We start from the raw sequence: 19,769 nt of genomic DNA, 5'->3' as shown, positions 1-19,769 counted from the left end.
ATATATCTTATTGGTAAAAAAATCAGCCTTTAGATAAGAGAAAGTTGATGTTTGCAAATAAAAATGTTTATTCGACTAAGCTTACTTTGTTCCGCCGTGACCAGAGAACACCGAACAGTAAGGATCGGGGTACCCTGTGTGAACATTGCAACTATTTTCCTGTGTCGTTTTTAGCAACAATCTTTCTGAAAATGAATACATCCCCTACGGTTAGACCACTACAGCTGTCTTTTCCAGCCTGCATCTCAGCTCAAGAGAAAGGGTACATTTTTCTGAAAATGAATACAACTTCATATACTGTTATATGCTGTTCATGAAATGAAACGACCCGTTAATTTCCAGTTTCACCCGATCAATACCGGTCTCGAAGAAAAATGTTATTTTTTTTCAAACCTTTTTCTATCATACAGGTTATCATTTTTTCGCAGATTTTAACTGAAATACATTTTAATGTAAATATTAGTTTCCTACTGTTACCCTAAATATATATTCACCGTATACGAAAATGTCGCTACAGGGGAGGATTTTTCCCTGCAGCTGATTATGAATGTAGTTATCAGGTTCGTGCATAATAGTGGTGGGTTGGGATTGTTGCAAGTATATTGAAGTCGACACTTTGCCCTAACCAGTGTTGTTAAATAACCCAACAACAAAGAATTTAAATCACACTGCCATATATGTGAAATTGTATCACACTGGTAATGGAAACAATGCACAAAGTAAAGACATACAAAAGCATAGTACATCTGTAAATGAGACACAATCGCTGAAGTGTGACGAGAATTTGATGGAGTGGAGCATAGGGACCTGAGAATCTGAGAATGATCATTGGGGATGGCATTTTTACCGAAAATCGATCTAAACCCCCCAAACGTGTAAAATTACTCTAAACACCTTAGTGTAGGTCCAAATATAGCTGTGACCAATTCTCAGGTCCCAGTGGAGTGGAGAATCGACAAGTACATCAACCAGAGACGTAACAACCAATCAAATGCACGAATATGATCCATACACCAACAAATCTAAGACTAATCCTGATGCTTGTGGTATTAATAATACGTATTCTTATTGTTGTGCATTATACCGCGAGTAAAAAATGAAGAAAGTTATAAAAAAATTATCTGTTTGAATATAATCTAAATCCGTGTATGTTGGAGATCGTAACATTACTTTGGCGGTGTTCCGTGGAATAACTTGTATGTTCAAAGATGAAATAAATCGTAACATTACTTTTGTGGTGCCAAACTTTCGCTTTCGCATTTTTTAGTAAAACGAGATCGAAATGTATTATATAAGACTGATATAAAGCCGACAATGTGTAGATTCACGGAAATAGATCGCTATTTAAGTCCGTGGTCATATGTAGCGGTAATTTATGACACCCATAGAAAGGAAATGAGAAATGCATTTCAGTTCGTTGACAAATACCATTTTAATGTTAGATACGTAAAATACATATCTCTCTTATTTCTGTTTGTATGTTTTGCTTTTATAGTAATGAAATTGATAAAACCAGAGACGTATTATACGTCTCTGATAAAACATTATTAAAAGAAATGCCACTGACTATAGCTTATCTTCATCTCCTGGCATATCATTTTCCCAGGTAAATAGAGATCGACGTCTCCTCGCCTGAGTGAGCACAGCGAACACGGTGGGTCTTGCTGACGTTTCGTGATCTTTAGCGTACCGATCGCGGAGGAACGCGATGGTTTCCCCTATCATCGCAATCTTTCGGGATTGAATTTTGAAGATCCCCCGGCATAATTGGTGATCATCAAGACTCTTGAAGATCTTTCAAGCATCGTGTAAAAGTTACAGTAATTGTGCAGAGATCTGTATGTTCATAGAGGAAATAAATCGTAACATTACTTTGGTCAGAGACATGAAAGCATTAGATTTGTAGTATATACGTATCTGCTTTGGTGGTGTTCCGTCCAAGAATAAGCTGAATGTTCAAAGATGAAATAGATCTTAACATTACTTTGGTGGTGTTCCGTGGAATAACTTGTATGTTCAAAGATGAAATAAATCGTAACATTACTTTTTGTGGTGCCAAACTTTCGCTTTCGCATTTTTTAGTAAAACGAGATCGAAATGTATTATATAAGACTGATATAAAGCCGACATTGTGTAGATTCACGGAAATAGATCGCTATTTAAGTCCGTGATCATATGTAGCGGTAATTTATGACACCCATAGAAAGGAAATGAGAAATACATTTCAGTTAGTTGACAAATACCATTTTTTAGTTAGATACGTAAAACACATATCTCTCTTACTTCTGTTTGTATGTTTTGCTTTTATAGTATTGAAATTGATAAAACATTATTAAAAGAAACGCCACTGACTATAGCTTATCTTCATCTCCTGGCATATCATTTTCCCAGGTAAATAGAGTTCGACGTCTCCTCGCCCGAGTGAGCACAGCTAACACGGTGGGTCTTGCTAACGTCTCTGACATTTAGCGTACCGATCGCGGAGGAACGCGATGGTTTCCCCTATCATCGCAATCTTTCGTGATTGAATTTTGACGACCCCCCGGCATAATTAATGATCATCAAGACTCTTAAAGATCTTTCAAGCATCGTGTATTAGTTACACTTGTTGTGAAGAGATCTGTAGACACAAATGAAGAGTCCGAGGATACAGACAACGATGTCAGACGGAAAATGGCGAAAAGTATAGAAAAAGTCCCTCGCAAACCAAATAATAAACAAATAGGCAAGAAAAACAAAAATAGGTGATCAAAGAGAATGAAATTAAGAAAAATAAATTACTAAAAAAATACAAGAAAAAAAAGTCACTAAAATTATTCCAGCTCTGACTCATCCTCATCCTCCACACAATCTTCCTCCTCTATGGATAGTGATTAAACATAAGTGAGAACATACAATACATTTTGATTCGATTTTTATTTGAACACTGACTGTAACCTAGCTGATTTCCAATGTCGTCATGGGTTTATCGACCGATTTCCGGTTTCGATGACGCCCGGGCTGCGATATAAGATGGATACCCACAGTCTGTTCGAATTATATGCAATATTTCCATGGGGTGAGGTACATTGTATAAATATAAATACTTTATTTTTAAAGGTTTAAAAAATAGAATGGGGGTATTTTGCAGTTTTTGTCCGAACCACAAAATGTGAGCCGGACGAAAAAAAATGATTTTAAAGTAATAACCATTAATTGGTCGATATGGAGCCCGAGACATGGTGGCAGGCTAGCGGAATACAATTACATCAAACGGGTAAGTTAATAAATTATATGTATAAATATATATATAAACCAGTCATGTGCTCTAAACCAATATAAAGAATATGACTTGCAAAAATTGCAAAAATGGCACGTGTTAATGGGTGGGTAAATCAATAGCATGTGTTTTCATGTCAATGTGCCATGCACTCGACTATTCATGACAAGTGACTCTGAAATGACAACGTGTATCATGTCGCTAAGGGAGACCACTCTCATCTAAAAAAAAAACCTGTAAGGGACGTCATTCCAACCCAGAAAAAAACGCAACAATATTAGAACTCTTCTTCGCAGTCCGGCAACAACTCATACAGTGGTGCACTTTACCTTAAACCCCCAGAGCGTTTCCATCCGGGTCAACAAACGTCATTATATAAGTTGTATGATTTGTGAGTGTTGCAAAGGAGTGTAAGTATACAGTATTTGTAATATCTATAAGATCACAGCATGATGTCAGACAATGTGAACCAAAGGTCAAACAGATACTGAGCAGACCGTTCCTGTATCAAGACACGCACAAACAAAACACGAGAGCACGACTTCGCTTTTACCTGTTACGTAAATAGATGTAAGCCATTTCACCCGAAGCTATAGTAGTGCTCACCTTATACAATTTACCGTCACTTAGACATTGCTTGACAATGACACCAGTCGGTGTGGAAACGTAGCACAGTCTTATCTCACTGTTTGTTTAAACATTGTGTTTCTGGAACTTATTTAAGCCAACATATGCGTATACGTGTTATCTGGCATGAATCACAATATAATGCATTATTCATATGTAAACTGACACAAGCTACATAGTTGGATAAATATTGTGCAGTTATACATACGTAGCTCTACCTTTGTCCTGTATACTACATACAGCTGTAACGAAAGAGGACGGTGTTAACAGCAATGTCTGACAATATCGCAAACTTCCATGTGTGGCTAGATGCTAGAAACGAACATATAAAGCTACTTAGAAAGCTTGCGGCCGAACTTGACGAGGTGCAAAAGTGGCTTGACATTGCCAAAATAGTTTCTACAGCAGCATCCATAGTTTCTGGTGTTGGTAGCGTTGTCTGTTTTGCACTCGCAGTTCCGACAGGTGGAATCAGTGTCATCCCTGGATATATCGTTGGAGGTTCTGGTGCTTGCAACTTGGGGATATCTATAGGAGCAGATGTTTTTGAAAAGAAAACTGAAAAGGATTTAATGAAAAAGGTTCAGAATGCCTTAGACAAAGATAGGCGTGAATCTGTTGTGGTAAAAAAAAAGGATATTTCAAACATTCAAATGGCAAGAACATGCCATGAACGTGTATCAGCAGTTAATACTGACATAAATATAGTAGCTAAGTTAGCAAAGAACAAGGCTCGAAAGGAATTACCTGCAAATGTTTCCAAGTACGCAGCTCGAGTTGGATGTGTACTCAACTTGTTGATCCTGCCTCTAGACATATCCATTCTTGTTAAAACGTCTATCAAGGCTAAAAATGGATCAACGCATGAAGAAGCTACAAAAATTCGTGGAATTATAAAACAATTAGAGGATGAACGGGATCAGAGAGTGAATGGCTCGTAGACAAAGCCTATCACAGAACAGAAACGATAAAATTTGTGAACGTATGTTTACTCCATTTTGTTACTGTAGTCCTATTGTTTCCGTTGAATAAAAATCAAAACTGTTTTTATTTTGATCAAAGTTCGAATTCCGGCAGGTATTTCAATTAAAAGAAAAGCATTACATTGTGAAACAGGTTTTTTTTGTTTTGTTTTTTTTATTAAATTTCATAAATCAACAGAAATATTCGGACTCAGTTTCAGTGATGTCACTAATCTGTCAATACTTGCCCAACAGCTGTAGGAACACAAGAGACATCGGTCATGAGACGTTGAATCATTTCTATTAATGAGCATTATTTTCTATATAAATATCTAACTTTATTTCAACTAAAATCTACCATGAACTGTGTATTTCCGGCACTGTCGTAAACAGTTCGAAGTGTTTATATTGTTTTTCTGGAGTGTTTTGTGGTTGTTGTACAACAAAGCGTTTGTGAGTAAATACATTTATTAAGATAGATATTAAAGTAATGTATAGGATGCTATTGTCGTGTATATTTTATGCTAATATAATATCGTGTGTGATTTTCACAAATAAGGAGTCAAAAACTAGATACTGCATACTTATGAACGTATATTTATATAATACGGATAACATAAAAAGGATTGGACAAATATGAATACAAAATTCATTGGAGTCTTCAGCACATTATTTCAACTTTTTGCTTGCCTCATACTGTGTATTACCAATTTTAATTTTTTATATATTCTAAAAAAACGATCCTGTGTTATATGTTATGTAACCGTTGATGTGATTTTTGACCCACACATATATTTATGTCTATATATCTATATCCTTTATATAATACTGCATTTTTATATGTGTTTGTGTATATAAATACTTAAACAGCTGTCCCAAAGATACTTGCAAACAAAAAAAATAAGAATGAATTAACAATAGGTCGTCGTCAACCTTATTTCAATTGTTCTACTTGATTTCGTGATATAGTATGCCCATAGAAACAAACTGTCAACATATACTACAACCTAATTGAAAATATCTGTGTTAGGGCGAATTACAATTGTTTGTGATATTTAATAATCTACATTGACATTGCCGTGTACGAGAACAAATATCAACAGTTGAAATTGAAAGTAGCCGTAAGGTCAAAATAGAGGACATTGCTGGTTCTGAGAAGAAGGAGCAGCTATTTTTAGAACCTATGTCACCCGTACACTGTATGACGCGGGAGCAATATCAATGCAGGAATATCACCCCAAAAAATGTTCAATGAACTATTCCAGCCATTGAATAGGAAGAGTTCATATGTGTCTTCAGGGTTGAATGGGTTTATAAGGACTCCTTATGCAACATTAAGAAATTTCCGTATGATGGCTATTTATAGCAGTGTTAGTCATTTCATTACAGATGTCGCTCTGCACAAAAAGGAGTCCATGGAACGTTGAAAACCCCACCTGATCCTTTATTTCTAATGTAAATAAATATGCAAAGCGAACAATCATCACATGATGAACGTTAAACACACACATGTGATTGTACCTTAAACTATGGCTATAGATACAGGGAGCCACATAATGAATTACACTGCATCAAAATGAACACTTAGTATCACAGGGACTTGACACGTTCCTATGACCCAGAATGAAAAAATACCCCATGGTGCGACCCCCAAAGATCACTTAATATTGTCAATAATAAGTGATCTGGGGGTCGGACCATAAGGTATTCTTTTCATTCTGGGTTATGGGAACGTGTCAAGTCCCTGTGTCACGACGTAGTTATCTCGTAATTACGACATACTAAGTCGTAATTACGAGATAACTCAATGTGGCACATTGTACCTCTGTTATCTCATTTTATGCACAGTTTCGTATTTTTTCACATAGTCTTTTGTCTTTGTTTTCTTTTGCATTTTATTCATTTTTCACTAATTGTGTAGGATGTATGTTGTATCAGCGACGTGCATAAAGGGTTTTGGCAAGTAAATTGATCTCTATTTTGCGATGTCATGTTATAAATTTGCGTCTGTGGTAACAGGAGGTCCACTGGACCCTCCTCCCACTATACTTGTTTAAGTTATAGTGAACTTTACCCTCTCCCCAATGGAATTTAGAATAAAAGTAACAACTTAGATAAAGTACCTAGAGACCTTTTCATCCATGTGGAGATTAAGATTTTAATACATCCTAGTTCGATGAAAAATATTTTTCCATGTTTATGCCCCACACCTCCAGCTTCAGGAGGGAGGCGGGATCATATTTTATCATAACACATACCAGTAACTGCCATCTCATCATAGGTTTTCTAATCAAATTGGAATTATTTCCTGCTAAAAATGGACAAAATATATCACCAAGTTTTATTTCCATGTATAAAGTCTAGTTAACTTTACCCCGGCTTCCCAAAAGGAGAACTGATGACCAGGAGTTAAAAAAATACAATTCAGATAAAGCAACTAAGGACCTTTTCATTCATGAAGTGCTTTTGATTCTGGTACATCCGAGTCTGAGGAAGAGGCAATTTGAAATTTCAGCTATTTTCCCCACTTTAAACCCTGCCCCTGTAGCCCAAGGGGCAAGGTAGGATATCATTTCCTTACATCATCTCATCATTACTAATCAAACCAAGTTTGAATTATTTTCTGAAACTTACAATTAAGGCAAAGCATATTTTCATCCACAAAAGCGTGTTGATTGTAGTACATCTGAATCTGGAGAAGATTTCTGAAGCATTGGTCAACTGGGAATGGGGCACGAATGTCAAGTTTACAATTTGATAACCTCTTCCACCAATGACGATTCTTACTAAGTTTGATAGAAAACAATGAATTAACTGCTTCCTAGAAGAATTTAAAAAGATATAAGTTTAATAAGATCACATTAGGTCATTTGAGCCTTTGAGCCTTTATACTGCATGGTAAATATTCCTCCATCAATACCTGCATATTTTACCATCTAAAGAAACAAGAAAATCACTAAAACTTATGGATTGTGCTCCCCAAAAAGGCATTTGGGACTAGAATTACCAAAAATGTGGTGCGGTTCTTGCCTATGTTAAAATGCCCATAGACCCTGCCTACGCAAGGATTTTCATGTCACCGTATGTGAACTAACGAATCCAGGGTTTAATATAATTAAAATGCCTCAATATGAACCGCTACAGCACACAGCATTTGAAAATACCACCAAAACCAGGGACGTCCTTAAAATATCATTGTTGTTCATAGGACGTACACACAAACCAAACCAAAAAATTATCTTCATTTTATTAAGATACCTTATTCGTTTGAAGTAACCTCCTTGAAACTACATGTTTGTTTCTTTTAAAAACACATCTTTTACACCTAACAGTCATCTCTATTTTTTTTAAGATATTTATATTTCATGCATAAATACGCCAAGATCTGGTGCAACTCCGTTTATGCATGAAATGTTAACTTGACTTGCCATGGATGCCTTCGGGTAGCGTAATTGGTATAATGTACTTTTTGTGCTCAAAGATGCACTAAAAAAACTTTCTAATTTGGAATATCGATGCATAAATAGTTTGAATGAATTCAATATAGACGCCAAATATCAATAGTTAGGTGGTCATACTTCTGCAGTTTATATATATATAGTTTGTTCACAGTATCAAATCAGTGAATCACCGAATACTGAAGTTTAAGAAAAAGCAGCAATCGATTATATTGTGGCAGCTAATTGATTTGAGATAACTATTGATCATATTATATAATGTGCTAGGAAAACACATGCTTCTAACTACTGATGTATAGTTTTGTATGTTCCCGTTTGAACATCTACATTGTGTTTACTCTGTCAATTGTCAAACATGCATGTATATACTTTTTTAACCTACAAAGTGTAACTGGGGCGTCTTTAGTGTTAACGTGCATCTATACTTTCTTCATTTATTAAGTGTCATTGGGGCGTATTTAGTGTAAGTTAGTTTTAGACTCTCCGACACCCTCGTAACAAACTCATAGATATACTGGTACCGTGATTGTTAGCAAAGCGTGAGTCAAACTATGGAGCAAGGGCGATAACTCTTAATCGACATGTTGACACTATAATGGACATTTCTCATTTTGAGGCAGACCTACCACGGAGCCAGAGACAGACACTGAGAGTAGTAAAATCAGGGAACATCTCATTTTTCCCCGTTTCATCTGTATTAAGGATTCCTGTCCCCTGCTAGCTACAAAACACTAAAGAACTATATTTTAGTGCTCCTTACCTACAGTAACATTCCCTGATTTGCATTACATGTACAACTGATAAACTTCTCTTTGCTAATCACACCTTACTGGGTGTTTTTTTTAGAAAAGTGATTTTTTGAATTACGGTTTATACTGAACACAAAGACTCGGTGCATGCTAGAGTTGATCTCAGTAGTATAAAAATCCGAAAATTCCCTCCCCTAAAATGATCCCTAGAACAGTCTTCTAAGAATAGCATTCAATGAATTTGCCCCCCAATATTTAGATATTCTGGTTGTGTTGCATGGAGAAAATTCCATGAAAGCTGTCGATTTAAATCTAAGTCGAAAATAGCAGAAAACTGAATAAATTTCTACTTTTCTTCTGTTGTTATTTTTCAGGAGAATAAACAAGAACATATTATGTCAATACCGAAATCCACTCTTTTTATGGCTTATAGTGTATAGCTTATCTAGTAGGTCGCTTCGTCGCCATCATGTTACTGTTGCGAAGGAAGATTGATAAACGTTACTTTGTCACGAAGGGATGCTAATAGACGTCCTTTTTCCCAACCACCTCTATACAAAAATGCAAAGGAATGAAGTGACGAAAATGTGTGGAACAAGTACCTTCAGCTTAACGCTATTATAAAAAGACACCGTGTAAGCGTTAAACATTTCTTTCGTAACATGGAAATATCGTGTCCTAAGAAGTTTGTGGATGGTAAATTTAATCCACAAATGTATATGTGATCCCTGTCACTCTGGTAAATTTAAACTTCTTCCAACTGGATATTTTGGCTCGGGGAATTTCTTTTAACTCAATCGGCGTCAGAAAAATACAACAGACGTCCCGGGTGAGATCCTTAACGGAGATATTGAAATATCAATTACCACGGTCACATATATACATGTACCTGCCGCATCGAGCCACGAAAAAGTTTATAACGACTGTGGTTACCGGTTACATACTGTGTCTCCATATGATGTTACCTGTTCGCTTACCTGTAGTCACGGACATGCGTGTGTACACACTCTGACATACCCTACACGCTACGTTCCGTATACAATTATTTTGAAATGACCCCTGTATTTACTTGTCTAGGTCTCTGTCTCCTTGCTCCGTACTAGGTCTACCCCAAATTAAGAAAGGTCTATTAGTATACGGTGAAGTTCAAGTAGAGAAATCCAAAACAAAAATATATATCGTATAGGTAGGTATATATGTTCAATATCTTTCCGCTCTGCAGTAGGAATTCTTATATCCAAACTTCTTATCATTGTTCGCAATTGTTTTAGGTGGTAAATGTGTTTGGGGGCCCAACTTTTTTTACCCATGTCCCGTGCTCCAAAGTTGCAGGTAGACTTTTAAAATTATTTGAATAGTTCCATATCAGCTAGTGCAAGTTAATGCAGAGCTGGTTTTTGTTTTATTAATAACGTGATGTTAAAACGAAATGTGTAATGTTACCAATTTACGAAACGTTGGAAAACGCGGAATTGATTGTTTACATGTAAAACACGAAATATTATAAGTGCAAATGACCTTCCTTGTTCTCAAGATACAATATGTATGTTAGAGCATAAAGGAAATAACGCACCATAGCTTCTAATGCGTGTCAAAGCTGTCAACACAAATCGCATGATCTCATTAACTCAATTGCTGATAATTGCCCATAATTCCCTAAGTCGGTATTTAAGAAAACGGAAAAAATATTCATAAGTAAATAATTTCTTGTTACGAAACTGCATAGAATAAATATAAAACCAATTGAATATGGATACAATAGTGAAAATATAGCCATGTTTACTTTATCTATGAAAGTGATGGGGTTTAAAAGATTTAGAAAAATACTTTCAACACTTTCAAATCCGAGGACCAACTTTTGAAAAAAAATCTTTTTGATTCCGGAAAACAAATCGTATAATGGGAAAGTGCTCAAAATAATGAAAAACAGGGGTGATCAAATTTCTCAAAACTGCGACAGGTGTTTCTTGGGTTTAAACAGTTTGTATTTCCTTTGTCTATGTCCGATTTAGCCGATTGTGTAACGCAGTTAACCTGTGACCAGAAAAAGATAACGGTGCAAGTTTGAATTCACGTTCTGATTCCATTATCATATTTTTTTTTAAATATTAAGGCATGTGATATCTTTCCTTTATTAAGTCATATAATATTGCTCAAGTCAATGACATTTTTTTATATATATTTTGATAAAATACCTATTTATATCTTCTATAAAATCATATCAATAAAGCCCTGCACACGTGTATAGGACAGCAACGTTTGTAGGTAAGACATAATTTAAGATAATATAAATGAATTGTTAACCCTCCAAAAGGCAATAGTAATTTTATATTTTAATTTAAACACAAACAAATGATGCCGAAATACAAAATATTTGGGATTTGTTGCGTCAGAATAAAAGTCTAAGCACAAAACTGAACTGTAATTATTACAAAAAAAAACAATACCGAAAATGCGGGAAGACATCAACGAGAACAGTCTCATTTGTTTGTAATACATGAAGACTGCAGCACAAAGTAAGCAGCGCAATACACGTGTGAGACAAACTATTCGAAAATCATATATAATTTTGCCATTCAAAGGTGCAGGAAGAACAAAATCAAGTATGTGTGTTTTGTAAGGAAACAGGTGTGGCTTGATGTAGGCAGTATAGTAATAACAATTATACATATTGTACCTTTCAAAACGTGTTGATAATGATAATGCGATCGTATGTTACATACAGCGTCTTTATCGAGAAACTGAGGACGCGTCGTGGCTCGCGCGCTTTAGCGGATGTCAGCTTTGGGGAAATAGGCATAGCAACCCGCAATAGCTCTTTATCAGCTACATGTAGGTCCTTTTAATCAATCATTTCCCCGTGGTATTTGTCTTAGAAAGAAAATGTAGTCGTAAGCCAAACCAACAGCTTAAAGGGACATCATGTTGAAGTGTATATGTTTTTGTCTTTTTTTTTCAAATACTGCATTAACATATCAAGTGAGTCTCCGTATGGATTTGGCTGATATATATGTTCATAAAAATGAATAATTTTAAGATAATCATCGGGACTTCTACCTGTCTGACCAACGTTTTGTTCAAAGATTGCCCTCTACTAGCGCATGCGCATAGCACACCATATTTCATTGTAAACAAAATGACTGGCCGTGGGAAGTAAGCGAGAGAAAATCGTTACCGCGTCAGCTACGAAGCGAAAAGTTTCCAAATGGTCAAAAGATAGCGCAAGGATTACGTTACGTAATCATTTTTGCAGGTGGGAAGTACTCAGATGAGAAAATAATGCCCTAGCAGTTAGTACGTTGCATGTATTCTTCCGGATAGCCGGTTAAAGCTGAAATGGAATCGAAAGAAATGCTGTTTATGTTATGAATAAATATCTAAAAATATTAACCTCGCTAGTATCTTTGTCTGAGTTGGAACACAGATTAACTTATTTTGTTATGTTAATGAGCATGTATCGGAGAGAGTTTACTTTGTGTTTCTATATATAGAAGTTTGTGCGAAAGGAAAGGATAAGTGACTGGTTAGTTTGATTTTGCTATGAGGCCCTCCAAGGGTAACTGTTGTGATGGCCACGACGTATTCTGTTCTCTCCTCTGTGGGTACTTTGGGTCAAATGAGATACGTGCGCTATTTGTATTCATAATATTCCCGGGTTCAGTAAAATAGTATGATTGCTGAAGTAAACAATTTTTTTTTTATTTACATGCAAGATTTAAATATGTCAAAATGACGGTCCAGGATGAATAACTGAGGAAGGAGAACCTACTTGTAGATAATGGGATCGCATAACAAACTATTTTTAAATCGTAATGTTTCAACATCATGATGTTGACTTAGAATGTATGATCATGCAACAACTTTTTCTCTATAAATACTTAATTTTCGACTTCAGATAGAATAGGAACGCGCATTGAAAACGGGGGAAAAGTCATGTGTTTACGTTGTAAAAATGACGCGTGCTGCCGATAACTACGGCTTCTGTTTTGGACAAAAAGACCTGATTAAAGTAAAGTTGTCTCAACATAAAAAGGGTCCATTTAAAAGTATGCTTTAATCTATATAAAGTATTGAAAACATATAATTATCAAGTATCTCAACACGTTCCATTTCTGACACATATTCTACATGTATACGTAGTGGTTTTGCCAGAAATGATTATTGTGTGTGATGGCTAATATGACTTACTAAGTGTTACCGTATGAAGAGAAGAGAGTATACATGAATAAATATAATACATGGTCTAGACATTGAGTTGCACAATGTAATAAAAAAAACACACAAACGTTTCTCTTTTTTATACTTGTAAATGTATATATACATTTTATGAAAACATTTGAAAAGGGATATTCGTCCCGTGAATATTCATTTTTACAGAAAGGTTTGCCCCAGGGTTGAGGGAAGAAGTTTAGCCCCGTACCATTTGTACCGGTCACATTCCGGTAATAGATATTGCATGGTGTCTATAAATAATGCCGAGATGCCAACAAATATGTCTTCATTTAAATTCTGAGTATTGGCATGTGTACAACTAACTTCTGATGATGAATAATTACTGATTCAATGAGTTTCAACACGGACTTAGAAATCATATTACTTGGTTTCAGAGTGCGGTAAGAAGTTGCAGTTGCCTGACGGCCCACTCTGGGGGCTTGAAACTTTGCATCTCGGTCAGACCACCTATGTTTACTGCCTCGTTTCAAAACCGTCAGGTGACGCTATTGGCGTTTTTTTTAACAGGGCTTTCCCGATCAATGCAAGTGGTCAAACTCGACACTTGGAACGGACTACGCATGGGGATAGCAAGGTAACATAAGCGGAAGTGCATACAACACATACTTTTATTAAAAAATATGGCTCTTCACGTGATGTCCCTTTAATGCCTAAACGACGATTGAAATCGTTTAGTTAGAATGGTTATTTCGATTGAGCCATCACATACCTAAAACCCAATCGGTAATCGGTTACCAAAAGTATGGCTTATGTAAAATTAAATTCCGGGTACATTCCAGTAATAGTAGTTCAATTTAACACGTTGGGATACTTTCCCGTTTCAATAATTTTTGACATCTCCCCTACCATATATTTAATCATTAAACTGCTTTCAGAAGTGGTTCTGATTTTTAAAAAAAAAATCATTTCATTTCCGCCTACAAATGATAGAGCATAGTAATTTTAGTAGAATCAAGTATTTTTTCTATGGTTTCAAATTGGAATAAACAACTTCTAGCCCAACAATTCCAAACGAGAGTCAAACGTGACATCAGTATTGTTTTACTACTCATTTCGGTTCATGGTCGCATGACCCGAAACAAAGTTTACATGTAGTTGGTTTATAATAGTCACGTAGCAGCGAAAATGTAAATATATCACTAATGACAGTTGTTCCTCAATATCTTCAAACTTTCAGCGTAAGTATGTACCGCTAGTGTTTAGTATATTAGTAATGTGACGGAGCAATGATACAATTTACGTCAGCTTACTGGGACATATCTGGGAATATGAAAGGGGTGATTAGTAGTTGGAAGGAAGGGGATTAAGTGTGTTTTTTAGTAAAACTAATCAGGGATCATACACAATACTGTGTGAAGGATCATTCCATACGATGAAATTGGTGATTGGTTGGCGATATTTTTTCTACCATTTCGCAATTATTAAATACATATTCTGACAACTTCACCGTTAAGCTGTTCCTCTTCTCCAGTCTCATCCTGATGCCAGAATCTCATCTATTTAATTCCTTATCAATCTAACCTTATTGTTAGACTATGCCCTGATACTAGTCTCTTAAATGTACATCCCCCAGCATGCCCTTAAACCCGCTCTAGACTCCTTCATCTCCCTCCCATCCCTTCACCAATCCACTTTGCCGCTTGACTCTTCCGTGCTCGTCCATCTCTCACTCCTGATCATATGTTTGTATCCTAGGTAGTACCCTCTCCCCTTAAGCTTATTCACTCCCGTCTTGATGATCGACTCTAGATCTCTTAGTGTTTTCCAACTCGCTACCCCCAATCTTGCGACCATCTGTTGTTCCCGCTCCACCTAACTCCACCACCGTCACTAGATCACTAGACCCTAATGAATGCCCCCGCCGGCACTGCGATTGCAATATATTTGCATTTATAAGTAATGTATCTGCGTTTAAAACAAACAAACTTTATAATATGCCGTAGCCATGGACAGGATCAGCCCTGTTAACCCTGCTGATATTACACAAGTATGTATCTTTCATTTCTTTCATAATGGTGTGTTAGCTGAGCTGTTGTGATGGTTTCAAACAACACACAGGCGGTTGAGAAAGAAAAGGGATGGGTAAACATACAAAGAAAGAACAAGGGTGTGAAAAGAAAAGTCAGGACCACGCGTGATACAGTCCACTATCAGCAACTTTATTATACGATCCACAGCACCCTAAAAGGGACGAGCGTGGTTCTGCATAGATAAAAGGGTCCCACTCAAAGACCTGAATCTCGGCAAATCTCGCACCGCGAAGAGACACGATGAGCTGATCCTGTGAGAACGCTATACTGATTGGCTTAACGTCCATGCCATATGCAAATGTGTTTTTGATGGGCGTGGCAAGGTATTTTCCCTTGTGTGAGAACATTTGTACCCGGTAGTTGTTTGCATCCGCCACGTAAATGTTGTCGAGATAGTCGACACACACGCCCATAGGGTAAAACATCCTTCCGTCCTTCGATCCTTGTGATCCGAATGAAAATTTCAATTTTCCGTCCATTTTGTTTACCTTAATCCTATGGTTTCCGCTGTCAGATATGATGACGTCATCACGGCTATTGACGGTGACGTAATACGGAAATAGAAAATGCTCCAACGTATCTCCGGCTTCTCCGAACCAGTGAGTTTGTTTCTTTCTTTCATTGAAAATAAGAATCCGGTTCTTAGTTATTCCAGATACAACGGCTTTGTTACGACTTGTAACCACAATCCCGAAAGGATTTTCTTGGGCGTATTTGTCGCCATATTGCGCAACAAACCTTCCATCTAGTGTATACTCGTGTAAAATAGCGCCATCTGATTGGCTGACAGTCACCAGCAAGGTCCCAAATTTAGAAATCGCAACATCTCGTATACAACACTTACATGAGAAACTATGTTTAGAAATACCATTGAATCCCATAACAGTGATAACATTCTTACCACAGTCTGCTACCACGATATCGCCCACGGGGTGAACTGTTAATCCGGAAATGTTGGAAAATTCAGCTTCTTTCTCGCCAAATTTGCCAAACCGTGCGGAACACTTCGTGCTCGGTCGTACAGAAGCTCTCGTAGAAATCGGTCGGCGTTCTCCTCGTTCGGAAGTCGCGCTGAGAACTCTATTTGAATGGAAGCTGTCTGGACGATCATTTGTTCGAACGGCATCTTTCAGACTAGCAATAAGATGGTTGTAAGGAAATCCGGACACTCCATTTGGTGGTATTGTTATATCCTACAAGAAAAATAAGAAATAATAAGACGTTATATATTTATGAAACTTGACCTCACCCTGATTGCAAAAAAATAATGATGTATATGAACTATCTGGTCGCACATTACATGTACTAAGTAAGATTTTGTTTTTCTTTAGCCGGATCGGCAGAGCACTGGCCCCTTATACCATATAGTCCCGGGTTTGACACTATGCAGAAACACGTGGCAAAAGTAATATCGGTTATATTGTTGTCACATTACAAAAATCTTGGGAAATGCCTACACTACATAGGATGACGGCGGGGGATTTCAAATATTTGTGGGAGGGCGGGGTTTGTGATAGAAACAGAAACATGGGATGTGTTAGAGATTGCACACTGCGAGAACATTGTAGGAGGAGATGAGGAACTGGGAGGAACGTATGAGTGGTGGTTAAATCATTGTATGATGACAGTAGTGTGACTATTAAAAGGTAAGGTAAAACTGTGTATAAAGGCACAGGGATTGTAATGTGACTGAAGAAGGGTAAGATAGAAATGTTAGGGGAGGGGGAGGGGGGCATGGTGTGTTCTGTCCTGGGACTGTGGAAGAGAAGGATAACACTGTGTGATAACAGGGCTTGTACAGTGTCCTTCAGAGGGGTAATAGTATAAAAGAGTGAGGCTTGTGAGTGCAATGTGACTGTGAGAGGTTAACACATACCTGAATGATGTCAGGGAGAGTAGGAGGGTAAGGTAGAACTGTGTGAGGACAGGTATTGTAATGTTACCGTGTGAGGGTAAGGTAGATCTGTGTGAGGACAGGTATTGTAACGTGACCGTGTGAGGGTAAAGTAGAACCGTGTAAGGACAGGTATTGTAATGTGACCGTGTGAGGGTAAGGTAGAACCGTGTAAGGACAGGTATTGTAACGTGACCGTGGGAGGGTAAGGTAGAACCGTGTAAGGACAGGTATTGTAATGTTACCGTGTGAGGGTAAGGTAGAACCGTGTGAGGACAGGTATTGTAATGTGACCGTGTGAGGGTAAGGTAGATCTGTGTGAGGACAGGTATTGTAATGTATCCTTGTGAGGGTGGGGTTGAAATGTGTGAGGACAGGTATTGTAATGTGACCGTGTAAGGTTAAGATAGAACTGTGTGAGGACAGGTATTATAATGTGACCATGTGAGGGTAAGGTAAAAATGTGTGATGACAGGTATTGTAATGTGACCGTGTAAAGGTAAGGTAGAATTGCGTAAGGACAGGTATTGTAATTTGACCGTGTAAAGGTAAGGTAGAACTGTGTGAGGACAGGTATTGTAATGTGACCGTGTAAAGGTAAGGTAGAACTGTGTTAGGACAGGTATTGTCATGTGACCGTGTAAGGGTAAAGTAGAACTGTGTGAGGACAGGTATTGTAATGTGACCGTGTGAGGGTAAGGTAAAACTGTGTGATGACAGGTATTGTAATGTGACCATGTAAGGGTAAAGTAGAACTGTGTGAGGACAGGTATTGTAATGTGACCGTGTGAGGGTAAAGTAGAACTGTGTAAGGACAGGTATTGTAATGTGACTATGTAAGGGTAAAGTAGAACTGTGTGAGGACAGGTATGGTAATGTGACCATGTAAGGTTAAGATAGAACTGTGTGAGGACAGGTATTATAATGTGACCATGCGAGGGTAAGGTAAAAATGTGTGATGTCAGGTATTGTAATGTGACCGTGTAAAGGTAAGGTAGAATTGTGTAAGGACAGGTATTGTAATTTGACCGTGTAAAGGTAAGGTAGAACTGTGTGAGGACAGGTATTGTAATGTGACCGTGTAAAGGTAAGGTAGAACTGTGCTAGGACAGGTTTTGTAATGTGACCGTGTGAGGGTAAGGTAGAACCGTGTGAGGACAGGTATTGTAATGTGACCGTGTGAGGGTAAAGTAGAACTGTGTAAGGACAGGTATGGTAAAATTGACCGTGTGAGGGTAAGGTGGAAAAGTGTGAGAACAAATATTGTAATGTGACCATGTAAAGGTAAGGTAAAACTGTGTGAGGACAGGTTTTGTAATGTGACCTTGTGAGGGTAAGGTAAATATGTGTGAGAACAAATATTGTAATGTGACCGTGTGAGGGTAAGGTAGAACTGTGTGAGGACAGGTATTGTAATGTATCCTTGTGAGGGTGAGGTAGAACTGTGCGAGGACAGGTATTGTAATGTGTCCTTGGGAGGGTAAGGTTGAACTTCGTGAGGACAGGTATTGTAATGTGACCGTGTGAGGTTGAGGTAGAACTGTGCGAGGACAGGTATTGTAATGTGACCGAGGGAGGGTAAGGTAAATCTGTGTGAGGACAGGTATTGAAATGTGACCGTGTGAGGGTAAGGTAGAACTGTGTGAGGACAGGTATTGTAATGTGACCGTGTGAGGGTGAGGTAGAACTGTGCGAGGACAGGTATTGTAATGTGACCGAGGGAGGGGAAGGTAAATCTGTGTGAGGACAGGTATTGAAATGTGACCGGGTGACGGTAAGGTAGAACTGTGTGAGGACAGGGATTGAAATGTGACCGTGTGACGGTAAGGTAGAACTGTGTGAGGACAGCTATTGTAATGTGTCCGTGTCCGGGTAAGGTAGAACTGTGTGAAAGCAGGGACTTCAATATGACCATGTAAGGGAAGAGTAGATCTGTGTGATGGCGGGATATCTAGTGTTACCGTACAACAGTAGTTAAGGTAAAGTACACCAATTTTAAAACTGTGTGAGGATGAGTTACTCTTGTGTAACCATTGGTAAGGTAAGGTAAAGCTATATTAAGTAGGGGGTTATCTAGTGTAACCGTGGGTGGGGTAAGATAAAGCTGTGTGAGGGTGGTGATACTATAGTGTAACCATCGGTAACGTACTGTATAGCTGTGTGAGATTAGGGAGTTTATAGTGTAAATGAGGTTATGGTAAGGTAACGTTGTGTGAGAGTGGACATTCTATAGTGTAATCTTGGGTAGGGTAAGATAAAGCTGTGTAAGGGGTGTGGATTATATATTCTCCCACGCCTGACAGATTTATCTCCCGTTTTGCCGGTGCTAGATTTATCTGTCTCCGCCCTAGGGTTGAGACGGGGGGATTCCCCTATTCATAACAATGGCATGACGTCACTTCAACAATACAATGACGTCACGTCAACAATCCATCAACAAATTGCCTGTATGTGTTTTGGGTCCATGTTTACCTTTATTTCACATTAAAATACTGTTAGATATGGGAGAAAAATAATCAATCGCTACTGGTTGTGTAAGATAGAGAAATCTCAACCC

General features: G+C 37.7%; 1 protein-coding gene across 1 annotated transcript in view; it reads right to left on the bottom strand.

Moving 5' to 3' along the window:
- Nucleotides 1–13,404: 13,404 nt before the first annotated feature.
- The window catches only part of LOC110459207 (tripartite motif-containing protein 3-like), a 9,639-nt gene continuing 3,274 nt past the window's right edge, over nt 13,405–19,769 (bottom strand). The window contains exon 2 of the mRNA XM_021511347.1: nt 13,405–16,511. Coding sequence (XP_021367022.1) covers nt 15,411–16,511 — 1,101 coding nt within the window. The 3' untranslated portion in view covers nt 13,405–15,410. The remainder of the gene's footprint in view (nt 16,512–19,769) is intronic.

Source organism: Mizuhopecten yessoensis, unplaced genomic scaffold, assembly GCF_002113885.1.
Source record: "Mizuhopecten yessoensis strain PY_sf001 unplaced genomic scaffold, ASM211388v2 scaffold9987, whole genome shotgun sequence".
Taxonomy (NCBI): Eukaryota; Metazoa; Mollusca; class Bivalvia; order Pectinida; family Pectinidae; genus Mizuhopecten; species Mizuhopecten yessoensis.
Note: the sequence above shows the minus strand (reverse complement) of the source record. Positions and strands in the feature narration are given on the sequence as shown.